The 26,566-nt window shown below is 30.2% G+C and overlaps 3 protein-coding genes across 6 annotated transcripts; 2 read left to right on the forward strand and 1 right to left on the reverse strand.

Annotated features, from left to right (window-relative positions):
* The first annotated feature begins 938 nt into the window (after positions 1-938).
* Positions 939-8,616, forward strand: LOC127068443 (transmembrane protein 205). The gene is made up of 4 exons (XM_051004674.1): positions 939-1,741; positions 7,278-7,465; positions 7,548-7,711; positions 7,869-8,616. The coding sequence occupies exons 1-4, from the start codon at positions 1,440-1,442 to the stop codon at positions 8,154-8,156; spliced, it is 942 nt and encodes a 313-aa protein (XP_050860631.1). The 5' UTR covers positions 939-1,439; the 3' UTR covers positions 8,157-8,616.
* An 880-nt stretch (positions 8,617-9,496) lies between these two features.
* On the reverse strand, positions 9,497-12,415 carry LOC127068435 (DDB1- and CUL4-associated factor 7). Of its 2 annotated transcripts, none has more exons than XM_051004654.1 (4): positions 12,319-12,415; positions 11,751-12,043; positions 11,135-11,687; positions 9,497-11,060 (listed from the first exon to the last, which is right to left on the reverse strand). In XM_051004654.1, exons 2-4 carry the CDS (start codon positions 12,001-12,003, stop codon positions 10,826-10,828), a joined length of 1,041 nt encoding a protein of 346 aa, XP_050860611.1. In that variant the 5' UTR covers positions 12,004-12,043; positions 12,319-12,415; the 3' UTR covers positions 9,497-10,825. The 2 variants fall into 2 exon arrangements, with proteins under 2 accessions (XP_050860611.1, XP_050860610.1); XM_051004653.1 differs by having other exon boundaries at positions 12,275-12,332.
* Positions 12,416-14,061: 1,646 nt separating this feature from the next.
* On the forward strand, positions 14,062-25,417 carry LOC127068398 (LIM domain kinase 1). Of its 3 annotated transcripts, none has more exons than XM_051004518.1 (8): positions 14,062-14,237; positions 16,211-16,325; positions 16,385-16,825; positions 17,412-17,504; positions 18,316-18,448; positions 18,535-18,764; positions 18,844-19,072; positions 19,169-25,417. In XM_051004518.1, the coding sequence occupies exons 3-8, from the start codon at positions 16,518-16,520 to the stop codon at positions 21,497-21,499; spliced, it is 3,324 nt and encodes a 1,107-aa protein (XP_050860475.1). In that variant the 5' UTR covers positions 14,062-14,237; positions 16,211-16,325; positions 16,385-16,517; the 3' UTR covers positions 21,500-25,417. The 3 variants fall into 3 exon arrangements, with proteins under 3 accessions (XP_050860475.1, XP_050860473.1, XP_050860474.1); XM_051004516.1 differs by lacking the exon at positions 14,062-14,237 and adding an exon at positions 15,401-15,525; XM_051004517.1 differs by lacking the exons at positions 14,062-14,237; positions 17,412-17,504 and adding an exon at positions 15,401-15,525.
* Positions 25,418-26,566: the final 1,149 nt, after the last annotated feature.

Raw genomic sequence — 26,566 nt, forward strand, 5'->3', positions numbered from 1 at the left:
TCGTAATTTTTTTTTAACGATTAGATTGATTCACGTAGTAGAACCCTGTCGGTAAAGAAATTTATTTTTCTTATGAGATACTTCATTACAAAAAAAAGAAAAAAAATTTATTTTTTTAATAACAATTAAATTATTATTCACGTGGTTAGAACACCGTCGATAAAGAAACTTACGAAAATTATAAAAAGATTCGTCAATAATTTTCTTAGAAAAACATACGTATTCCATTTGTATTTTTTTTCTTTTTTTACTATTTGGTAGAACGTGCTTCGCGAGTGAAACAAACGTGTATGGAATATCTTCCCTTTTAATTTTTTTTCTCTTTTGAATGCATTAATAAATCCCCGCTGGCAGGACAGGATCGTATCTTTCGAAGGAGAGAAACCGGTCGGTTAAAAGTTCCCGCCAAAACTGGCACCCTAAAAAAGTCAATTATAAAATGAGACAAAATATAACCTAACGTACGTGTAATGAGGTTAATCGTAACAGTAGTAACAATGTATCGTCTAACGTTGTCTCTCGGTTAATAAACTAGAGTAAAATTAGAAGAGACACTCGGAAAGGTACGTTAACTCCTACTCGTGCTAAATATGTTCGCCGGATATGTGCAGATACACACATATATATATATACACACATATACACACATATATAGATACATACATAGTTACAAATATATATATGAAAAATCGTTCGAATTCGTGATAAAGTATAGATAATATGCGAATGACCACCACGCCGAAATTATGTGCATTCATATAAATAAAAACATTTCCAGAATGAAAAACGAAAGAAAAAGAAAAAGAACAGAAAGGAAGTAAAAAAGAAATGATTTGTCGATTTATCTGTTGAATATTGCATTTGAAAAAGATAACGTTATGTGGATTTGTTTTTATACGATCAAGATGAATCAAGATTTCGTAAGTAAAAATGTACGGAAAGAGAAGAAAAAAAAAGAAAAGAAAAAGAAAAGCATGGAAATTACCTAAGTCATCCCTCGCGTGTGAAAAGGAAAGAGTAGACTGAGAAGACGGTTGATGGACGGTTCATCGAACGGCGGCTCATCCCTCTCGATTCATTCGAGCGTTCTGATTGGTTCTACGAATTGTGCGAAGTGGTGGGGAGAGATAAAAAGTGGAGCGCGAGTGGCAGAGCAGCGCACTCTGCAGCGGTAAACCGGGATGAGAGGAGAGGTTATTCGGTAGATTCGGTATATCAACGAAAGAACGATAGACAACATATGCGTGCTTTGATATATTTTTCGAGAAGTGTTTGTCATTGATCAAACGTTATTAAATACAATAATTATACGTTCGAAAATTTTCACATCGTGTAACGTCCTCGTCCTCGTCCTCGTCGTCGTCGTCGTCGTCATCGTCGTCGTCGTTTACGAAAGAAGAAAGAAAAAGAAAAAGAAAAAGAAAAAGAAAGAAAGAAAAATGTGCGTCCGTACATTGGCCGGTAACGAAACAATCAATCCAATGGAAATTCGACAAGAAGAAAATAATACTCAACGACAAAATAACAATAAACTTCAAAAGGCTAAAGAAAAATATATGAAGATTCATGATGAGATGATTGCTAGAGAACTTCAAGTTATTCAAGAACGTCGTAGAGTCGATCAATTTTTTGCATCTGATTTAGCCGACGATATCCTTACTGCTAGTACCATCAAATACAGCGTATTCATAAATGTCCTGTCCAGATATTACGAGGCTGTACAAAGAAGTCAAATTTTTAAGTAAGTATTATTGTATATGTGCGTTCTTGCGTTATATCGATTATTATTATTGTTATTGTTATTATTATTATTATCGTGATTTCGTAAGTGAGTAACAACGATCGCAATGATGTTCGATGTCAATATTATATTAAAAGGAATCGTTTCTTTTTTCTCTTTTTATTGTTTTTTTTTTATTCTTTTTTTTTTTGCATTTTTTCTTGTTTTCTTTTTTTTTCTATCTTTATAAAGTATCATTTATTAACTTACGAAGGTAGTTTTATGTTATTTTTAATCTTTAATTTTAACAAAGAAAACAAAATGGCAGTACTCTCGTTGCCGAAATCATTAGTAGAAAGTAAGTTTAATGCTCGCCTGATGGATAGGTCACCTTGCATTCTTGTGGGCGTAAAAATTCATAGGAGAATTTTTAACTATAAACAAGAAAAAGTATTCTTTTTCAATGACATCATTCGTCATTCATCATTCTCTACTTTATAATGTAATTTTTCAAAATTAAGCAATTTTCTATTACATTGGCTAGGAAAAATGTTTGTTTTTCGTTTTATTATCGTGAACAATTTTGTTCCATCAACTTTAAATAATAAAATTTTCCCGCGCAAAAAAGGAAAGTATCAGTCGGTAAATAAATCATACTGATGATTGACAATGTGCCATTCACTTCAATGTATTTATCCTGTCTACAATTAATTGCTTACTTTGATTATTATTATCGATACATTTTTATAATGATACTTGGATCCGAAGCGTTTCTTGAACTTCTGTGCAAATAAAAGAAAAGAAAAAGAAATAAAGAAAAAAAAAAAGGAAAAACGGGAATGTACATTTACATTTCACACAACTCTTGGAATACGAATGAACGGAGGTTAATAATCCTTTTATGAATGAATACGTAACGATAGTATTTACTTTACAATCGTTCTTTCATATGAGTCATTATTTATTTATTTCTCGTATTTTTTTTTTTTTTTATAATTCTTGATAGAACAAAATTATTGTTTTTCTTTTTTGTGTGTGTGTGTGTGTGTTTTTTTTCCATCGACATTTATTGTCATAATAATTTTTTTTCTTTACAATTTTTGATGGATACTTTTTTTTTCATTTATTTTCCTTTTTCTTTTTTTTACTGGGCCACCTACGAAATGATTAGAATTTAAAGAACGAGGAAATAAATATGAGACGAGAAATACGAATAGTAGCAAAGCATTTAGTTCATTCCAAGCAATCTCTTCGTGTCCTCCATGTCTCTTCTTCTTCACACTGTAACATAGTGTATCACTACGCGCTCGCGCGTGAACACACGTGTGTTATGTGTGTATGACATAGCGCTCTCACGTATTCAAAGCGTATGCACATACACACATATATATATACACATGCTAGACGTTTGATCGATGCTTAAATCAAGATTGCAAGTGTATATCCGTGTGTGGGTGTGTGCAATCTAAACGATGGGTTGCGTGTCGTCTTGCACGTTTCCCCGTTGCTCTTGATAACTCGATATATAATATATATATATTCGAATTATATGCATATATATATGTATATATACACACATACATATATATGTATATAGGAATGATATTCGATTCTCATTAACCCGCCTTTATTTTTTTTTCAAATCGATACGATGCAATAACGTGAGAAACTTTATCTTGATGATCTAGTGAAAAAAAAAAAAAAGAAATTAAGTGAGAAAGAAATAAAAACGCATAATCGACTATTCGTTTAGAGAATTTACTATGGTATAATTTTTTTTTCTCTTTTTTTTTTACTAAAATTTGAATATTAAAGCGAAAGAAAATATGCAAGGTGACCGTGCATATGCAGTGTAATCTGACCAATGAGAAGCTTCGATTTCATTTGATTTCCGAAAAGGTTGAGAAGCACTGATCTAAACGAATTTTTTATTTACTTATACGTTTTTAATCATTGTGTTAATGTTTAAATAAAAGAAAAGTCATCTGTGATCGGAAAGATTTGTAATCATTTTTTCCATTGAAATTTGAATATTAAAATTTATATTAATATGCGTATTAACCAATAAAAAGACTCGATTTGGTTTGATTTAAAAAGACTGAGAAACACTGAACCCGAACATATTTTCTACTTAATATAATATCTAACATTAATATTTGAATAAAGATTGAAGAAAATAATATATATTCGGAAAGATTTGTGATAATTTTTTCGATAAAAATTTTAATATTAAAACATATATACGCAACGACCAATAGGAAAGAAGGAAGGAAGGAAGGAAGGAAGGAAGGAAAAGGACTGAGAATCACTGAATCACCAATGCATTCTCTACTTAATTAATACTTTCTAATTATATTTTCAATTAGAAGCAAGTGATTATTACATCGACTTTTTCTAATCAAGTTTTCTGCAATCTTTCAGAATGAAATTCTTAAGCTTGTCTGGTATGTAAAAGTCATTATCTTTTTTTTCCTGTCCTTCGTTCACGTTCCGTAAATAACGGATGTAAGGGAATTGACGATTCTCTATTATATGATTACGACCTACCTACGTAGCTCAGTAAAATACGTAGGATATCTGATGAATGATTTTTAAATTTCGAGCCAAGGTCCACTCTCTTTCTCTATCTCTCTCTCTCTCTGTCTTTCTCACATGTAGATGTAGGTTCTCTCTCTCCCTCTATCTCTCTCTTTGTTTTCTTATATACTTATAGGTATTTACATATATAGGTGTTAGATTGTCTCTCTTTTCCACCTCTCTTTCTTTCTTTCTCTCTTTGTTTTCTTATACACTTTATAGGTTATTTACATACATAGGTGTTAGATTGTATCTCTCTCTCTCTCTCTCTCTCTCTCTCTCTCTCTCTCTCTCTATCTCTCTCTCTCTCACTCTCTTTTCACATTCATTTTTCTCATACACTTTATAGGTTATACACATATATACACAGTGTCTTATCAAATTCGTATTATTGAACAAGAGACGAGATCAACAAATTGAAACTCAAATAATGATTTGACTCTTTAAGATTTGATATTTTTGCTTCTTTCTTTTATCAGAGAAAAAGAATTAAAATCATTCCGATTGTAAAAACTTAGATTTTTCATCAAGGATCACGTATATTTTGTGTGTGTGCATATGTATGTATGTTGTATGTGAGAAATATTTCGTTAAAGCGAAGTATGATTCATGATTTTTTTTTGATGTTATTATTTCTTTCGTGACGATTTTTATATCTCTCTATCTCTTCACCTCTACTAACATATCAGAAGAAAAATTGCATATTGTCAGCACGTTTATTATATGATAAGTAAAAAAGAATGTTATCAACAGGTGGAATATTTTAACGTCATTATAAATCATTTGTTCATATTTTTCTGTGTGAGAAAATTGTCCGTATATACATATATTTATCATTTATTTGTAATGTTTATTATGTAATATTTATTAGATATAAAAGACGTTTGATTAGAGTATTTAACCTTAAATGAGGTTAATCTAGATTATGAATGAAATAAAACTAAAGTAAACTAAGTAAAAAAAATCTTTTATATACATATTAAATACTCTATTATATGTCTAATTATATATATATATATATATATATATATATATATATATATATATATGTACATATATCATACATAACACTCATATACTTTACCATAGTCAAGGCATTTGCTTTATATAGAAAGATATACATATAACATATCATATGTTACATGATACTCATGTATGGATATGTTGTATGTATCCGAAAAATAAATCTGTTAGATAATATATATATATATATTACGTTTATTTCCCTTATCGTCATACATATATATATTGCGTCTATTTCCCTTATCATTACGTCACTCGACAGTTTTGCCCAATTATCGGACATTTAAGCAGGAAATGAAATTCGAGGTTAATCGAGTCGAAATTTTAACGACAAAAAGAATTTTTCAAGAAGATTAAATAAACACTTTTTTAAGTTACAGTGATTATAAAGTGAACATTATTTATTTATAGATATTTGTTCTTTTCTTTTCTTATTTTTATTTCACAAATTAATTAAATTTTTTTTTGAAGAGGTTAACAAATTTCTAAATGCATGTGAGGACCACTTATATATTTATTATTTCAAAAATATATATGTGTTGAAATATAATAATGATTAGAAAGAGAATAAATTACGTAATCATAGAACATTTTTACGCATCATTGAAGAAACATGAATTGGCCTAGTTCCAACAAGCAAAATCCGTGAATAAAATCCGTTACGCTTATACACACATTTATTTGAATGATACACATATACAGACATACACAAAAAGATACCTACGCATTACGGTGGCTGTCATTCGAGCAAAGTTCGCACAAACGTAGTTAAATATCGTTTAAAGAGTAACGAGCCGAAAAAAAATAATTTCAACACTTTCTTACGCGTCTCCTGTGGACAAAAATAAAAATAAGTTTGTGCACGTATATATAATATTTTTTAAGCTGCTGTACAAAAGTTATTTCGAACGTTTTTTTTTCTCTCTTAAATATATATATTTCTCGTTTGTAAAAAATTAAAAGTATTAAAAGGTTATGAATTTATAATTATTTAAAAAAGAAGAGGAAAGAAATAAGAAACAATAAAGAACCAAAAATATTTTTTCAAATCAAGAAAAAATAATTTATATGAACACAAATAATTGGAATGATTTTTTTTTTCCACAGGTAAAATCGTATAGATATCGATTCGTTTATTCGTAGTTGTCTCTTTCGATATACCGATTTCTAATATACGATAACAACCGCGGGAAGATGTGGTTATTGCGATAGATATATGGTAACATTCGAGATGATAAAACAGATTAACTGTTTTATCATAAATTAATCTTGTTAGGTAAAAAGTTTGAAAAATTTGATAAAAAGAAAATGTCGAGAGATTAGTATCGATTCTCTTATCTCGATTGTGGCGCCAAAATTGGTATTTAAATAATTTTCAGAAATAAAACTATTTGTATTTCGAGATGAGCATCGATTCTTTTATATCGATTGTGGCGCCAAAATTTGAAAAAAAGTATTGAAATGAATTTGAAAAAGAAACAATTTTCTCTTGTAACAATTTATATATATCCGTGTGTTCTTGCGGTTTGCATTTATTTTCATACTTAAAAATAATCATCTCTCTGTCAAATAAGGATAGATGTTTGGTTGACATACTTATTCAGGCCATGCTAAATATTCTCGCCTTTGCAATCTGCACAAGCTGTGGTTTGTTATCCTTTCAATGTATAAATTCGATGTATACATTCTCCACACTTTACGATCGTTTGCTAAAGTTAAAATTAATACAAATGAAACTATTAAATAAACTTTTACGTAGCGCATCGTAAATAAATAAATAAATTAAAATAAAATAAAAATTTCGAAATTCAATCCATATTTTTGAATATAATAAATATCAAATATATTGATAGATATAATAAAATTGAAATTAATACAATTGATTATTTTATAATTGCTTATATTACAATTTCATAAATAATGATTTATAATAACAATTATTTATTTCTATTTTTAGAATTCTTTTTTATACGGCTCAACCAGCACACATGATCATGATAGCAGCTGTTCTCTTTGTGACATCAATTCTAGTACCATCCAGAGACAAGATCTATGTAACTAATTCTTCAAGAATTACATCTTTTATTTATCTCGCTTCTTTTGTTATGCATTTTGGTGCACAAGTTTGGATGACTTTTGTTTCAGGTAATATAACAATTTATTTCTTAAGTTTAATATTTTTTGTTCCTTAATATATCACTCCAATATATTATTTATTTGTTTGTAGGTCTTTCCTTATATTTTGCACTTCCAAGACACACCTTTGGTGAAGTACAACGTGTACTTTTCCCTCGTTATTTCACTATCAATGCTTGCTTAAGTTTGATCACATTACTTATATTTGTAAAACATCATCCGATATATACATGGGATACTGAATTAGCTATTCAGGTTTGTATAAAGTTATATTATAGTTGTACTATAAATTATATTATATATTAATACTATTCTATAATATATGAATAATATTATAATTAAAAAATATTATTTAAAATAAATTACATATAAATACACAAACATATATTGATAATATGAAAATAAATTGTAGGTCATTGGAATGTCAGGAGCGTTTTTTTTGGAGCTATTAATACGTCTGTATCTTACACCACCACTTCTGCAACTGATCGTTCAAAAAAATGCTTTAGAACGAGCCGCAGGTGTAGGTAATGAAATCGGCCGACACAATCCTGGTCCTTTGAAGCACTGCCCACACTACCTCAAAATACATAATGCATTTCGACGTGTTCACGTTTCCATTGCGATGGGCAATATGCTTACTATGGCTTGCACGGTTCTTCATCTTCATTATATTGCAAGCAAATTATGCGTTTTATAAGAAAAGGTTCTACTCTTTTTCTTTTCCTATTTTTGCATAGTCGATAAAAGAAAAAAAAATTGTATTCCATGAAAAATAGTGCTTAATGTTCATCAGCTGGAAGAATATTTTTGATAAGCCAATATATACAAGTTTGAATTATTAATTAATTAATTAATTAATCAATTAATTAATTATTGTTGGGTGCTAAAAAATAAGAAGGTAATTCCTTCCATAGTTTTTGTTTTTTATTATTGATTAGGATTGTTTAAATGGAAGAGATATTGATGAAATCTTGACTTGAATTTGAATAGACAATTTGGAAATATTTTTCAAATAAAAACTTTTGATCTTCTCTGTCGATAATGAAGATGTGAACAGAAGGAAGCCTCGAGGAACTCATTGTACTCTATATCTGAGGATACAATCGTATTTAGTAAAAAAGTATATGTATTTAATAAAATTAGTCTTCTCCTGTTAACGTATCATTTATACTTCATCGACGATAATAGATACTCAAGATAGTAAAGAATATATCTGGAAAAAACTGAGCTTATTCTAACGTTGTGTAGAATAAAAACTCAGTGAACTCAAACATATTGTAATGAGAAACTTCATACAATTTTGCTTCTCTTATTTTCTAACAAATTCTAACAAAATATTAGTGCAATCTATTTTGAATACACAATTGGATATCATTAACGATGTATGAAATGATAGATTAATATTAATTAATTCTAATATATAACACATTTCTTTAGGTTTAATTTATGAAAATGATCTGCTTAAAAATTTGCTATTTAATATTTACTAAATTATTCAACGAGTGACATGGATGTATATATTTACGAGTGTATAAAAAAAAAAAAAGAAAGAAGTGATTGAAATACATCGTAAATACTACATTTCAAATTGATTAAGATAGTAAATGTGTGTTCTACATGCAAATCTAATTCTTAGTGTTTGTTTTGACAAAAAAGTTGTATTAGTTATGCAACTTGATATTGATTTGTATAATTCACATATAAATCAACATTAATATACTGTGAATATATTACAAGGATTATATGCTTTCAAAAGGATACTATGAAAGAATATTAAGAATCTATTAATGTAAACAATCCTCAGATAGTTACTTTGAAAATACTAATACACAGTCATTTGCTCAAATTTTAGACTGTGAAAGGCTTACTCTGTATCAGAGTTCATATTATTTATTGAAGTAGATGTACAAATGTAAAATAAATTTATCGAATTATTATTGTTATTATTATTATTATTATTATTATTATTATTATTATTATTATTATTATTTGTGGCATATTTGTCGATGTCAAAGAAAAGAAAAAAAACAATAATAATATTACATAATCATGTTGTATTATTCGTTCATACTTATTATCTGTGAAATACAATGCTGTATATATGATATATGATCTAAAATGATATTATATAAATTAAGGCATTTTTGTACATAAATCAGTTGTATCATAATACAATCATTATTCCAAGAGTATAATTATAATTAAATGATACAATCATTATTATCATTATTCTAATATTATCGCCTATACGTGGTCACTTTATTTTTTTAAAATATAAAATTTGACTATCTACTGAGAAATTCGTCAATGATATTACGACATAACAAATTTATTCACAAAATTAATGCATCTATCTGCAAAGTTAATCAATAAAATGTGTCTACAAGAAGTTTTAATTAATGACTCGATTAATGTTTCTAGTTTTAATAATTGATGTAATTAATGAGAGCACACATTCGAAGATTACTGAGATTTTATATTGAAATTGGAATTATTGTATATATAAAAAATTCTTTAGTGACAATCATAGATATTAGTTTTATCTGCTAGAGTATCAAAATCTTATATCTAAAATTAATACTACGCTTTTATATAAAATACTTTTAAATAATCACAAATAATTAAAACATTGATGCTCGCGAAGAAAATAATGATAGTCAATGATACGTTAAAAATATTGTCAAATTGCTAAATTTTTTATCGATACGATATTAAAAGTAGTCGAATAACTACGGTTCGTCAATTATTATGAATTCTTAATTTTAAAAAATGCGCTAAATAACTTAATAATATATTATATTATAAACATATTGCGAAATAATGGCAATCATATTTTATATAACGATATACAAGAATTTTTCTCCTTGGAAGGACGAAAAAAACTGCTATAGATAAATACTTTTTCCTATCATCAAATGCTAATTAATATTGATAAGTACATTGGACTATATAGACATATATACAATAAATAACAAGATACAGCATTGTACAACTAAATAAACCTTAATTGCACAAGTAAAAATGTTCAATTGATATTTTGACTGGACATTATTAATGACAGTCACACATTTGAAGATTCTTTAAAGAGTCTAACGTATTGTAAAAAAAGATTCTTACACTACATATTTACAATATACTATGTATACAATGTTCGTACGATATAGTTACGTATATATAATGTATGCACATACGTTTCTTTTTTTGTATGTAGCGTATGTCCATGCATAGATATACATATATGTGACTAAAAATCGCAAGAAAATGGAAGATTTATCCATCCAGTTCAGCAAGATAAGATGAAAACTCAAAATGAAACGGTAATTTAAAAATTGAACAAATATAAAAAGATCTCTCGAAGTCATATTTTTATACTCTAAGAATTTCTGCTGCTTTGTTGTAACAAATTGCAATCCAATCGGGTTGCGTAGCGCCCCATTGAATTTGATTTACTTCTCCTTCCGCTGCTGTATACGCAAGAATCGGATCTTCTATAGCTCTTGGCATTTGTTGTATATCCCAAATTAATGCTTGATGATCATCCGCCGCAGTACAGATATGACAAGAAGAATGTGGTGCCCAAGCAATACCATTAACGCTTGCTCTGCAAATTGAAAATTGAACAATATATGCAATGTATAACTCGTATATACATTCAGCAAAATATATAGTAAACACCTGTGATTATTCAATCTTGCGACCGGCGTGCATGGAACACGAACATCTAAGATTATAACTTCGCATGCATCCATAGCAATAGTAGCAAGATAATTAGGATCTTGCTTATTCCACGCGAGTCTGAGTAACGGCGTATGCTGTGGATCTTCGTAAATGATAGTCGAGTGTTCCAAGTGTCTCAAGTCAAACATTCTTACAGATCCATCTGCACCAACCGAAGCAAACATATCGCGTCCTCCACCAGCACGACTGAATGCTATGTCATATACTTCTTTATCGTGAGCTATTAATTGTGTTTTTACGTGTCCAGTAACAACGTTTACTCTGCCTAAAACTTGTCCCGTTTCTAATCCCCAAATAGTGCAAGTCGTATCTATGCTCGAAGTACCAATTAAATTTGGATCAACTTCGTTCCAATCGAACGAAGTTAATGGAGCACAAAAGTCTGAATTTTTATTATTATTTAAAACACATTCCAAACGAGTTTCTGGTTCTACGGCTCTCCATACTCTCAAATAATCTCCAGAGGTTGCTAACAGATCAGGAAATAATCCTAGAAAAAAAGTTATGTATATAACAAGTTGATAATACAAACATATTATATCAATGAAATTACCTTTACTATCCGGTATCCACATAATCTTTGTTGTTGGGTAAGGATGATCGAAAGTACTTTTAGCAATAAATTCAGAAGTCTCTTCATCCAGTGATACAATTTGTACCTTGTTATTATACTCCTCTACGAAACTACCAAGAGCCAAACGGAAACGTTTGTCGGGTCTTACGGACCAGTTCATACTGTATAAAGACCACGGAGCTTCATATTTATAAATCTCTTTTCTCTTTGGAGGTACACTATGCAGAGCCATTGTATTAATAACAATATTTCAGAAATTTTTCAGACACTTTCTGAAAAGGATATATCCCAAATTCTTAATATTTACTGCATAATATCCTAATATAATCATCAATTTATGAAAAACATTATGGTTAGATATACATGTCACGTAAGATAAAATTTGTAAGTGACAGTAAATAATTGTAGATTTTATTTATTCGTGATCAACAATTATCTAACTGACACCATACACAAACGTATAAACAAATGAACCAACGCTCTCAAATATGTGGAAACGTTACCAAAGGAATTACGTTATATAGAAGAGTAATCGAAAATTTCTCACAAGAACAGAATTTTGTTTAAACCTCGCCAACGATAGTTCCGCTAGTATCGTCTCGAACTGAGCTTTCTGAGTGGTTGCATTTGATACTTAAGGCTGTGTTCATTTACTGCTTTTATATAGTTTACATCAACAATGAGTACAAGCATAATGTTTCGATCGATTTTAATGAATAAAGTTTAAGCGAGGACACAGCTATTTTGAATTTTTGAAAAATCTTTATTTTCTTTGAAAAAGAAAGAAAATCGAAACTGCCTTTTTCTAAACGCGACAATCTTAAAATTAATATTCGTAATTTTTAATTTATTTAAACAACGTAATAGTACGCCTAGTTAAATAAACTAATATTTAAACAAGAATTAATTGGATTAAACATTACACGGCTCGAGATACGTGTTAAAAATAATGTAATTTAAAATTATTTTCTCTTAGACTTAAATTTTGAATTGGCCAGCTTTGGTTACGTGTAAAGTCATAAAAATAATTCTGTAATTGACTTTGACAGTTACCGGATTAGTCCTCCATTTTACTTCGACAAGTGAACATCGAAGCTCTTTCTTTTTAAACGTGACGATTTAAAAATTAATACTTTTCGTAATTTTGGATTTATTTAAACAATATAAAAGTACGCGTAGTTAAATAAACTAATATTTAAACAAGAATTAATTCGATTAAACATTACACGGCTCGAAATACGTGTTAAATATAAGGTAATTTAAAATTATTTTCTCTTAGACTTCAATTTTAAATTGGCGCTCCTCGGTGACGCGTGACGTCAACAAAATCAAACGTTTCGTTGACTTTGACAATTTCTGTATCAGTCTTAATTTGTATTCCGACGAGTGAACATCGAAGCTCTCTCTTTCTTAAACGTAACCATCTTAAAATGAATACTTCGTAATTTTTTATTTATTTAAACAATGTAATAGTACGCGTGGTTAAATAAACTAAAATATTGAAATAATAATTCATTCGATTAAATATTACACGGCTCGGAATAAGTGTTAAACGTAATACAATATTTATTTATTTTCTTTCAGACTTAAATTTTGTATTGGTGTTCCACAGCGACGCGTAACGTCAACAAATCAAACCTTTAATCGACTTTAACAATTTTTGTATCAGTCTTGATCTGTATTTCGAAGAGTGAACATCGGAGCTCGCTTGGGATCCATTCTCCACAAGTAATAAAGAAGAATTAATGTAAGTATATCATAAATTTTTTTATATCACACATTTTTTTCAATATTCTATACAATTTATTCTATCCTATATTTATTTCTATACAATTATTTTTATTTTAGATTTAAATTTTGTATTGGTGCTCAACGTGACGACTTGTATTCCGGCGAATGTAAACAATCGAAATTCTGAGAAATATATTTCTTACGAGTATCAACGAAGACTTAAAGTAAATACATTTCTTTATCACGTACTTGTAGAATAATTTACATAGTTTTTTTATTATAACTGTGATATAAATTATTTTGTTTATATTTTTCTGTTTCAGAAGTTTATTGCAATCGTACGTGTAGCAATAAAGTAATCGAGTGTTTCCATTGTTAAAATAAAAATATCGCGAAGTAGAAGCAGTGTTTGTTCGTTCTCGCGTTTCGCGATTTAAACGATAAGTGTTAAGCATGGACTGCGTGCAATGTAGTCGTTAGAGTCAGTGTTTGTTCGCAAAGTTTTTTTTTTTTTTTACTTTTTTAACAATCGTACACTGTTTTATAAAAAATAGAATTTCGTGAAATAAATTCAGTGACCGTTCGTTAATAAATAAATACCGCGAATTAGAGTCAGTGCTTCTCAACCAATTTCGATGTCCTACCTGATTTTCAACCAACTACGAATCATCCATCTTCAATTTCGACTTAAATCGTGATCCAGTGTTTTGGAGCCATCGTAGAACTTCTTAAGTAGTAAGTGAATTTTTAAGTTCATTCAATTATTCAATTATGTCGAGGACGAAAAGTCCGAATCGGCACGAATGATTGGTTATAATTAATAAATAGAAAATCATTGAGTGACCACGAGTAAATTTTTTTTTTACTCGTGAGATTTACTCGTGAATGGTTTCTTATTTTTTGATAAATTTTTGATATATTTATTAGGATAGAATCTTCTTGTTCAAGCGCGTTAATTATTATTATTTGAAATATTGAATATTTTAATGCGTTTTGTTTTGAATATTTTTTTCTCGCGGAAATAGTAAAGAATAGATATTAATGAATTTTAATAAAAAGTGAGCAAAAAGACATTCGCGATTATACAATTTTTTTTTTCTAATAATTAGAATAATCGCTTGTAAGAAGGAGCGTAGAAAGGTTTTCCATTACGTTTATAAACGAAATAAAGAATTTTATTGATAAAAGAAAAGTCTCAATAAAGTCATTGCTTTTGATTGAAAAAAGTCGAGTAGAGTCATTGATAAAAAAACAAAGAGACTCGTAGAATCATAACCCATAGAATTCAGAATAAATTAATCAATTTTTAGCTCAAAATTTTCAGCAATTTTTTTTGTACTTTTTCGATTTTTTGTTTTAGAATTGCTTTAGATTTGTGTTAGATTTGTTAATTTTTGTTCACGTTTTAGATTTTTTGTTTTAGTTTTTTAGCGATAATTATCGAATGTTTTATAACGTGGTTAGGGCAAGCAAAATCAAAGAAGAGGCTATATGTCGAAAAGGTCCTTACAATTGTGATTCAAGAGGGCAACTAATTCATGTATTTTTATTATTACATTATTAAGTTTATATAATCCATATAATAATTGCAATAATTCCAGATTAATTATTTTAGTTTCGAACGCGATTTTAGTACTCTGATTTTTTTTCAAGCGATTTTCGAGATGTTCAGCGTACAATAGATTTTTAAAATAATTTCTTAGAGAAACGCACGGAAAATTTTTTATCGCACTTGCTCATCATTATAGTAACATATTTCCTATTTATATATAGATTGTTAGCATGCAGGAGTGGACTATATCTTATACAATAAGCGCATAGCGAGGACAGTGTTTCTCTATTGCGCTTTTAGTTCATATTTTGTCCACACCTGTCGCTGTAGTCACATACGCACGAACGAAAGATGGCGGATAACCTTAAAGTGAAAACATTCTATAAAGAAAATATTCTATGGTTGTATATTGGAGTGGGAGTAGTAGTGTGTCAATTCTAGATGCCGTGATGGATGAAGTTACGACAAATGGTAGGTTTTACTTCAAAAAAAATTCGTTGAAACGTTTTGTTAACCAAAGCGAAATAGAATAGTTGAGCTATGTGAAATGAAAGTGAAGGTGCGATAGAAAAATATATAGTATGGAGCAAGTTAATCAACAATTGTATCTCTATGCTCGATGATCTGTATGTCGCGTGGGCGTCCTGTCCTTCTGTGCTTTCCTGGCCCACGCTTTAGTATTTATAGTTTTATTTATGCGTTGTCCTGTAATATTGTATTGTATCAACGCTTTTCTTTGAATCCAATCGTTCAGATCTACACTGTAACGACTGTTTCATTGCATTGAGTCTTCGTATTAGTAGATACGAAGTAGATACGAACTGTCATCTGGTTAATTACTTATCGCTCGTAATTTAATGTTAAATATGAGTCATGTAACGACTCATATTCAATTTCAAATATACTTTCTTCTACAAATTTTTTTACAATCTTTTTTTTCTCAAAGAAAGTTGATTAATCGAAAGTTATATTAATGAACAATTTTTCTATACGGTTCTATACATTTATTTTTCTTCTTTTTTTTTTTTTTATTGTAAGCACAAAGTTACATAAATATGGCATAACGAGTTTTGTTATCGGCTAAGAGATATATAATTAGCGTATAAATTATTTTAAATGGCATTGCAGTTGGTAATTTTTTTTCCATAATATTTAGATCCAGGAGGAGGTGACAGTGGTGGAACATTAATATGTGCTGGTTGCCTTAATGCGATTGACGAAGATGAGTTTATACAGGCGTTGAGTCAAGAATGGCATATAGATTGTTTTCGGTGAGTTCATTTTGTTGCGTTCGTATTATAAACTCTCATTGACGTTTTATTTTTGGCAGATGTTCCGTATGCGATATTGGTCTTTCCTCTTGGTATTTTGAGAAAGATGGCTTACTTTTCTGTAAAGATGATTATCTGGCTGCTTACGGAGAAGCCTGTCAAGGTTGTGGCCAAATCATTACTGGACCGGTTATGCTGGCTGGTGATCACAAATTTCATCCAGAATGTTTTGCCTGTAATTCCTGTGGAGCTTTTATCGGAGATGGAGAGAGTTACGCGCTTGTGGAAAGATCTAAACTTTACTGTGGAGTTTGCTACAAAAGGCAAATGCAACCGCTTAGCAGAACAGCTAATCATCCATTTGTTAGGAAACCACATAGCATTAGATTGGTGGAAATACCTCCAAGTACAACCAATCCTGATAAGCAAAGAGAAATTAAACTTACGTTAGATACAGCTCCTAATCCTCGCAGTTGTGGTGCATTACTTCGTATCTCTGCGTAAGTATACAAGTGATTATCTCAAAATTCTAGTATCAGTCATTTTTTATCTTCTATGTCATTATCTTAAGATGAGCCTGCAATGCTTCATCTATGACTTATATCAATTATTTTTGTTAAAATATCTTATTTGCTATATTACTTCATTTTTATATATTAAGTATTTTTATATTATATGTAAGTGTATTTTATATATATATTTATTTTCATTGGTTATCATCAAATGTTTTTAATGTTTTATATGCCATACTCTCTTTGAATTATGCTCATAAATTTATAAATGTTGTTGTTTATCTATATTATGATATTTGCAAAATACTATTAAATAAAAAACATTTTTGTTATCAGCATGAAACCCATTGTACATAAGTTATTACACTAGATCGATCAGTCAATATATTTCGTATATTTTGGGAAAAAATAATTGTAAATAAGTAAAATTAAATATCACATCATATTTAATTTGACATAGTTACATATAAAACTTGCTGCTTTTTTGTAATAATTAACCATGCATGACAATTCTATGGTTATTTAAGGACTTATAAAGATATGCAGCCCTTAATAACTTTCAACAAAAATGCAGGTTAATGAGAAATGTTCGTGGAAAGATCAGTAAGCTGCTGGCCTCTGTGATGGAGGTTCTGTTTAGGCTATGCTGCCACTTCTCTAATCATAGGTACAGCATAACAAATAATAATATGCACTACGTATAGTAAATTGATTACGCATTTTAGATGCATGATTAGATATAAATTGTAAAGTTCCAATCAAAGATATTTTATTGTTTATCTATTGAGATTGTCACTGTGGTAAAGTCTGTAATGTAAGATAAGCATGCACCAAATGTGAATTAAAATTAATTTATATAATTACAGTTTTTATGCTCAAAGTCTATACTATATTAGTTGTGTATTTTATATGTGTGGCTGATATACATGTACTTAATAATTTTATGCACATGTATATAAAAATTTGCTGCAGTTACACATTAATAATTGTTAAGGTATTTTGAATAATCTTGCCTTTTTGAAAGGTTATTAAACAAAAAAAAAATTTTTTGTTAAGGCATACAATAATTAGTTTAAAAAATATCTTATGTCTTATTATGGGTTGTTAATGCTTGCTTTAATATATTTATATCTCATACTGTATATATAATGTTTCTTCCAAATATGTAATTACAACTAATTTTACTAATATTAATGGCATAACAATAATCATTAGAAACTTTTCTCTATCTTACTGCTTTATGCAAGGAGTGTTACTGTTAGAAAATGAAAAGTTATTAAAAATATTACTAAATACGACGAAGAACTATTTTCAATGTTTTATTCTCTCTCTAAATGTTCATTTAGCAATATACTTGGTACTGTAGTGTTCTTATAAAACAATTGAATGCTCATAAGAATATTGCATGTACTTACTACCGCGTGTATCTTAATGATAATAAATCACAAATATGTAATAACTAAAATAAATTGTTGCAGATTAAATATGTCCAGTGATCTCATGTCTTTACATATCGGAGATCGAATATTGGAAGTAAATGGTACACCTGTAAAAGATCAGCCAGTAGAAAGTATAGAAAATCTCATACAGTATTCTGACACAGTTTTACAGGTATTATATTCCTATAAGATCTGAAAAAAAAAGAAAAAAAACTAAACAATCGTAACATTGCTGCATTGTCATATTCAATGTCACAGTTGACCATCGAACACGATCCTGATGCAATGTCACGTCGTTTAACGTTTCCTACACCACCGCCAGCATTACTGACAACCGCAAGTCCAAGAACGAGTCCAGAAAATAAAGAAAGGCTTTTCAAACGTCGTGACGAGGGTTATATCAGTGGAACACGAAGTAGACAATTGAGAAGAACGAGAGATCCTATGCACAAAGAACGTAGCAGTTCGATGTCACGTTTATTAGACGGGTAAACATTTGGATAAAATTTCTGTAATTCCCATCAACGAATGAAATTCATTCAGACGGTGTTTTAACGAAAATTACAGAACAACTCCAACGAATCCAACGTGCGACTTAAGTCGAACCAGATCTTTCCGTGTAGAGCCAAAAAATCAAAGAATATTTCGAGCGAGCGATTTGGTGAAAGGTGAACTTTTGGGAAAGGGATTCTTTGGTCAAGTTTTCAAGGTCACTCATAGAGACACGAACGAAGTTATGGTGCTGAAAGAATTGTACAGGGTAGACGAAGATGCACAAAAGAATTTTTTAAAAGAAGTAATTGTTTTCTTAAACAATATATAATTAATTAATTATATATGAAGGGTGAAAATTATATAATAATAAAAATATAATCTTTCTCTAAATTTTAAGGTCGCCGTATTACGTTCGTTACATCACAACAATGTTCTACGTTTCATCGGTGTTCTTTACAAGGACAAAAAGTTACATTTAGTTACCGAGTACATATCGGGTGGTACATTGAGAGCTCTTCTTCACGATACCAACGAACCATTGCCATGGGAGCAACGAACGTCTTTTGCAAAAGATATTGCTGCTGGTATGGCATATTTACATTCCATGAATATAATACATCGTGACTTAAATTCCCACAATTGTTTGGTACGGGAAGACAAGACCGTCGTTGTGGCAGATTTTGGCTTAGCCAGGATCATACAAAACGGGAATTCCCCGGATAATCGTAAATACAATAGACATTCCGATGGAGAAGCAAAGACGTCGAAGAAAGAACGTAAAAAGAGATATACAGTCGTTGGAAATCCATATTGGATGGCACCTGAAATGATGAAGGGTAACAAGTACGACGAAAAAGTAGATATATTCAGTTTTGGAATAGTCGTTTGTGAGATAATAGGACGAGTACAAGCCGATCCGGATTATCTACCAAGATCTTCGGACTTTGGATTGAATCAGAATGCATTTAAAGAAAAATTTTGTGCTAATTGTCCGGAAACGTTTTATATGATCGCCTTTCTCTGTTGCGATTTAAATCCAGACAAAAGACCACCCTTCGAGCTTATGGAAATTTGGTTGGAAGGATTAGCGATGCATTTGTCCGTAGGAGCACATTTACCACCTGACTTAGACTTTGACATCAGACATTACACGGGACCTAGTCCGAGCAGTAGCGAATCAACAACTCCAGAAACTTTAGTTCCACAATTGAAGCCTATTAAAGAAGGTCAGGTGCATCAGGAAAAGAAACGCTCAAGCGGTTGCGACGATAGTACATTGGAAAGAGAATTCGAATGCGTAGAGAAGGAATTACCTCGTAGTTCCGAGTTGATAAACATTCGAGGAAGATATACCAGACAGAATAGTAAACCAAACGAAAGCGCAGCGTGTTCGAATCGGTACGGAAGGCAAAATTCGAAATGTAAAGAAGCAGTGGAAAGAGAGAAGCCGGATATCGTTATATCGCACGATTGTACCGACTATAATCGATATTTACGTCAGAACAGTAAACAAAAGGATGTGGTAAAAGTCGACGAGACCGAATATCTGAATCTGAATCGAGTACCAACTCTTGAGAAAATAAGATACGTAGGAAATTCAAATCCTTGCAGCTTCACGTCGGACGGTCCGTCTGAATTCCGTAAGGTCGACAACAAATGTTCCTACAAATTAAACAACAACAACAACAACAACAACAATAATAACAACAATAACAATAACGTGCATACCAAAAGCATGAGCGGTGAGTCCAGCGAATCGAACTTAGGTACGCCATCGAGTAACAAAACTAAACAGGATGGAAAATTTAAGATACCCGACGCGGGGAATATCGTTGGCTCGTATCTAAGACAAATAGGAAAGACGATAGGCACGACCGATAAGGAAAATAAATCTTCTAACAGTCAAAACGGCGTTAGCTCTGGTTTCACCGATTACAAAAAGACAACGGTACCAGGAGAAACGATCAAGTCATCAGGTAGTTCTTATTTGAGAAGGACGAGGATATCACCGACTAAGGAGACAACGAAGAATGCGTTTCAAGCAAAGGATAACGTTTCGACCGATGTTGTCGTCAAGCCGATTGAATCAACGACATCAGTGTCAAGTGCCAAAGAGTTGGTTCCGAGTCATAATACATCAGATAACGGATTATCTAGACAAGCTAGTGTACTTTCTGATGTTGGTAGTATATTATCTAGACAAGGAAGTCTCACGGTATATGGTAGTTCGTCTAAAATCAAGGAAAACAATCTACCTTATCTTCGAAGTACGTCGACGGGCGATGAGAAACATTTGGAGTCTAAGATTAACACGGAAAGATGTACAACGACCTATCAAAACCGTGAACTACGTGATCTTTCATTTGATCCTACTAGAACGGATGAGAGACAACGTTACATAATATCTCATCGTCTAGAAAATACACAAGCTATGTTGGACGATCCTAAAACTTCTGTCATCAACTCGAAGTGTCTTTACGATAGCGGATTCAAATTATCAGCGAATGCTTTGGCCGAGTATGCCGAGTGTTACAAAAATTTAGATCTCTGCAGGCAGGATAGTTTTGGTAGCGATAGTGCAGTTGGTACTATGAAGAGCGATTTTTTTGCTGATTTAGGTTTCGTCAAATTGAAGGATGGTAGATTGACACCGGACATCAGTCACACTCCTGAAAGGTGCTGTACACCTAACAGACCGACATCTCCTATAGAAAGTACTGCTTTGTAAAAAAAGGAAAAAAATGTAAAAAGAAAAAGAAAGAAGAACAGCCATCGAACTCGTTTAATGTAATTTAGAAAAAGTCCGAAGGGTGTGTGATATTTTATCGAAGGATAACTCATATTAATTCACTAATTCTGATCTCGTTAATGTTAAATAATTTCCGAATCTTTACGTTTCTATTTTATCGTTTTCTTTAATTTCTTTTTTTTTTTTATCTCTAATGATTGATTATTTTTTCCGTCTCTGTTCTCTTTGTAATCTTCGCAGAACATCCGTAGTACGTGGCTTTGCGTAGAAACGAATCTTTAATATTGTTACTATTTGATATATATATATATATAGACAGTATTAATGAATCTCATTTTTGCTACAAATTTTTTATCGAAACGAACGAAAAATAGGTGTGTATGTTACTTACATATGTTACGTGCACTTGCTGTGGTAACGAGGTGTATTTTTTTCATCGACTACATCTCGTCGGAAAAAAAAGAAATACAAAGAAAGAAAGAAAAAAAAAAAAAGAAAGAGAAACAAGAAGGGAAGTAAAAAGTAATTATAACAGCAATTGCATTCCTACGATTTTTCTTGCCATTTATATTATTCTTTTTTCTTTTTTTTTCGTCCGACGGCGTGTAATTCCGAATACGAGTACAAATAATATTGGGATTTCTTTTTAAATAATAATTATGATAATTAATCGCATTAGTTTATGGCTAATTAGACAGCATTTATAGACGATTGATTTCTTTTTTTTTTCCACCATTAAGTTAATGATAATTCGACTGATCGGAATTTTCTTTTTGAGAAAATGACGGTGCAATGATTAATAAATTGCACCATCGCATCCCCAACGAAGATGCATCGAGAAGACTAATATACATACATATATATAAATATATATAAATATCTAACGTATAACCATTCCATCCAAGATGATCCTTGAAAAGGTGTAAAAAGTTTTTTAACAATCTAATCGTATCAAAAACTTGTGCTCTTTGAGATAAAAAGAAGAAAAATAAAAAAACAAAAAAAGAAAAGAAAAAATAATAAAAATAAATAATTAGACGAGATAAGTACGCCGAAAAAAAGAACGGAAAGTGAAAGAGAAACAAACACATGTACGAAGATCTTGTACGAAGAAAAAAAAAAAGAAAAGATAAGAAGAAAAAAAAAGAGAAGAGAAGAAATGTTGGGAACGTCGGCGAATTGTGCTCCTTTTTTTCTTTAAAAATGACTATAAACTCGGTTTGTAGAATAGATTGTAAAAAAACGAAACAGGTGGTGTATATTTGCGATTTTTTTTTTTCTTTAGAAAAAAGAAACATAAAAGAGAGAAGTTATGCGAATGTATAGATCTTATATATCGATGTACATTAAATATTTAGATGCACATCATCAATATCTTCGTTACAGTACGTGTAACAAGTATTACGATGATGAATTTTTTATTCGATCATTTGAAACACATTAATTATTAAGAAATTAATGTTATTATGAGTAACGAAGATATCGATGGGTGTGAAAGAAATATAGAAACGATATGTATAATACAGATTATTTGTATATAATTTTGTATATGTATATATATATAGACACAGATACAGTACACAGAATGAAAACACATGCATAAACTAATTTCTAGATTGATCACGTTAAACTTTAACATTGAATAACACGTAACAACTATTTCGAGCTTTATATTTGTAAAATAGAAACTCTTATTATAATCCGTCGTTATTTGCGTGTACCTATGCATATACAAAAGGAATCACACATACATACATACATACATACATACACATATATACACGTGTACACGAGCTTCCTGTTGTTTGATGCACTTTTAAAAACAAATATTTGTCATCTGTGATAATCAAAAATAAGAATTAATTCTTTTCATTTGAATATCATAGTTTCAACATACTACATCGAGGAAAATAAAAACCCTATTGTGTGTGTGTGTGTGTGTGTGTGGACGTATGAACGAGTGTGTAAAGCTTATTATTATATAATGTATAAAATTATTGTCATTTTCTTCTGTCTGATTCGACAAGAAAATGAATTGTATAATATTTTCCATGAAATCTTAAAAAGTGATTCATTAACGCGACGTATGTATATGTGTACGACAATGAAGTTTTTAATCAAATTTTGGATTATTATCTTGGAGAGAACATTGAAAAAATCTATCAAATTCGAATGCCTACATTGTTCAAAAAAAAAGAAAAAACAAGAGAACAATAAGACGAAACAAAAGAAAATAAAACAAAAAGAAAAAGAAGGGCTATGAAATGTTTAAATCGTTCGATCCATTAACTCGAACCACAAATAATTACGTAAATTATCCGAATAAAGACGGAAATGAGTTTACTATTTCGCTCTAATGTTTCTAACAATCATTAGTCTCAAATATCGACGACTTAACGACCCTAATTTGATCTGAAAAGGGAAACGAATGACGATTGTAAAAAAAAGCGTGCATCGTTAATTATTTCCTCCTAGTTGAAACGCATGCATACACATATACACAAATAAAAACACATGAAACACATCGTATATCTTCGTAAGAAGAATTAGAAGAAGACAGACAGTATTACTCGCTCGCATCGTTGCTCGTTATCTCTCTATTTATCTATCTATCTTTCTATCTGTCTTTCTATTTTACGCGCGAGATAATAAAAGAACGTGTGAAATTTAAACATCGTTCCTCGTAGCAGCGTGTTGGCGAGCATCAAGAATCCTGTAAAGTTCTGTAAAGATATACTTGGGGACGTGTAGATGCGTTATTTTTATAGGTGTTATTATACGAAAGTTATTGTACGGGCAAACAAGAGAATGTAATTCGCTTACTTTATTCGGTTCATTTAAACGTACCGAAGAAGAAGAACAAGATTCTTTGCAAACTTAAGGTTTGATCGAAAAATCGTACTTATTCGCACGTTTATCGTAACGAAAAAAAAAAGAAAAAAAGAAAAAAAAAGAAAGAAAGAAAGGAAGAAAGAAAGAAAGAAAGAAATGAAATAATTTTCAAATCTGACGAATCAACAAGGGTCGATTAAATGATTAATGAGAAAAGACAAAAAAGCGTGACGTATAAAATGCGCTCGAAATATGTAATAACGATAATAATAATAATAATAATAATAATAATAATAATAATAATAATAATAATAATAATGATGATGATGATGATGATGATGATGATGATGATGATGATGATGATGATGATGATGATGATGATGATATAATATTATAATAATAATAATAATAATAATAATAATAATAATAATAATAATAATAATAATAATAATAATAATAATAATGTAATGAGTTAATGATAACGATGATAACGATAATAACAATTGTGGAAGTTATTGGATAACGTGCATAAACAGATTCCATTGAAATTTCTGATCAAGATCGATACCAAAAGAAAGATAACACAGAGGTAAACGAAATCATTTAGATCGTCAATTTCTCTTTGCGTTTAACGAACCGAAGTTTTGCTCAAGAATTTTTAAGCTTTTCGATTTCTACAATACTATCCGCCAAATCATCGTCGAGAATGCTCTAAGCTCGTTTCAAAATTTCGTTGAATTTTCCACGGAGGTTTCACGTGGAATTTGTAATAATTATTTGTATAGAAATATTATATTAAAAAATGGGCTTAACAAACTAATCTCGATGATGTTCGTTGGAGGCTATAGGGTCTTATAAAATGAAAGAATGCATTTAAGAATGAAGTTTTATACCTTTAGTACTCGTTACCTGTAAATTCGATGAATCCTTTTGTGCAGAGTTTTATGTAACTATATAGGGAACAAGTGTTTTATTTAACATTCCGATAATGCATTACAAGAAAAAAAAAGGAAAAGAAAAAAAAAAGAGAGAGAGAGAATAGAGAAATAAACTGTTGACGGTAAACAGCTGTTATTCGTCTGCTTTGTCATTTCCTTACAATTTATTATACAACATTTCCTCGACTATCACGTGAAAAATATTCAAACGTGTCATTTTCTGTCTGCTGCGTGTATAGTAAGAGTAGGAAATGTACCGTGCATAGTAGAGAAAAGTTTTGTTCATAATTCCATAGAATCAATAAATGATGGATCAGAGAACTTTAATAATGATTCATAGTCGAATGGTTTAACTTAATTGTGCCTCAACGATCAGATCAATAATAGATCGCGGACGATGATGCCCTATGGAAAGGGTTGAACATATATAAATAAAGTAAAAATAAAATAAAATATAAAAAAAAGTAAACAAATTATTATGAAATGTTACTTCGATAAAACAGAGATCTACTCTTACGAAATATTTACTGATATCGATCGGTATAGCAAAGTTTTATCGTTGTTCGATATCTTGCTCTGTCGATATAGAAGGACTTAAAGTACTATTTGATTTACTCGATCAGAAAAACATAAAATAGTGCTATGCGATAATAGCCTGATAATAGTTGATAAATGTAACTAATAATCGATAAGATAGAGTACTACTACTTCCGACTTTTACTACTTCATCGATTGATAATTGTAATAAGTATAACGCGTTTGGAGGGATGTAGATAAAACAGTTATCTGTAGGAGTCGATCAACGAGACTTCGCAGTCGATAAGTTGAGTGAAAAATCGTTTCGTTCGAAAAAATGTTAAAAGAGGGCGACATTGATCACTTCGGTGCCCTTTTTATCGACCAAGATAGTTATTTAATTTAATTAAGAATGCTTGCTTTCTTAAGGAGAAATTTAAAGAAATGATTTTTAAAAAATTCTTACAAAATGATTAGAGTTACATTCTTGTGTGATAATTCATAATTAATAATAATTATTATACAAAAGATTAATATTTATATCGATAGTTTTAAGAACCAGCGAATTAAATAGATTCAAAAGAAAAAAGGAAAAAAAGGGAAAATTGAAAAGAAACAAATTATTTGAATGAAAGAATGACAAATAAAAAAAATTGATTTTTCTGCGATATTTCTAGAAAAAGAAAAATGCTTATCGGACGGGCGGATAAAATTTATGGAACACGGTGTGTCGACGGAAATCTTAAATTTTAACTCGCTG

This window comes from Vespula vulgaris, chromosome 13 (assembly GCF_905475345.1).
Source record: "Vespula vulgaris chromosome 13, iyVesVulg1.1, whole genome shotgun sequence".
NCBI classification, from domain to species: domain Eukaryota; kingdom Metazoa; phylum Arthropoda; class Insecta; order Hymenoptera; family Vespidae; genus Vespula; species Vespula vulgaris.

Bases quoted from the DNA above. Each gene is read 5' to 3' on its own strand.
- LOC127068443 (XM_051004674.1), top strand. From the start codon at position 1,440: ATGTGCGTCCGTACATTGGCCGGTAACGAAACAATCAATCCAATGGAA. The intron at 7,466-7,547 runs GTAATATAACAA...ATTTGTTTGTAG, and splicing joins TTGGATGACTTTTGTTTCAG to GTCTTTCCTTATATTTTGCA. The intron at 7,712-7,868 runs GTTTGTATAAAG...AATAAATTGTAG, and splicing joins ATACTGAATTAGCTATTCAG to GTCATTGGAATGTCAGGAGC.
- LOC127068398 (XM_051004516.1), top strand. From the start codon at position 15,453: ATGGTTGTATATTGGAGTGGGAGTAGTAGTGTGTCAATTCTAGATGCC. The intron at 17,505-18,315 runs GTACAGCATAAC...AAATTGTTGCAG, and splicing joins TGCCACTTCTCTAATCATAG to ATTAAATATGTCCAGTGATC. The intron at 18,449-18,534 runs GTATTATATTCC...TCAATGTCACAG, and splicing joins ATTCTGACACAGTTTTACAG to TTGACCATCGAACACGATCC.
- LOC127068435 (XM_051004654.1), bottom strand. From the start codon at position 12,003: ATGGCTCTGCATAGTGTACCTCCAAAGAGAAAAGAGATTTATAAATAT. The intron at 11,688-11,750 runs GTAATTTCATTG...CTTTTTTTCTAG, and splicing joins GTGGATACCGGATAGTAAAG to GATTATTTCCTGATCTGTTA. The intron at 11,061-11,134 runs GTGTTTACTATA...TTCAATTTGCAG, and splicing joins GCAAGATTGAATAATCACAG to AGCAAGCGTTAATGGTATTG.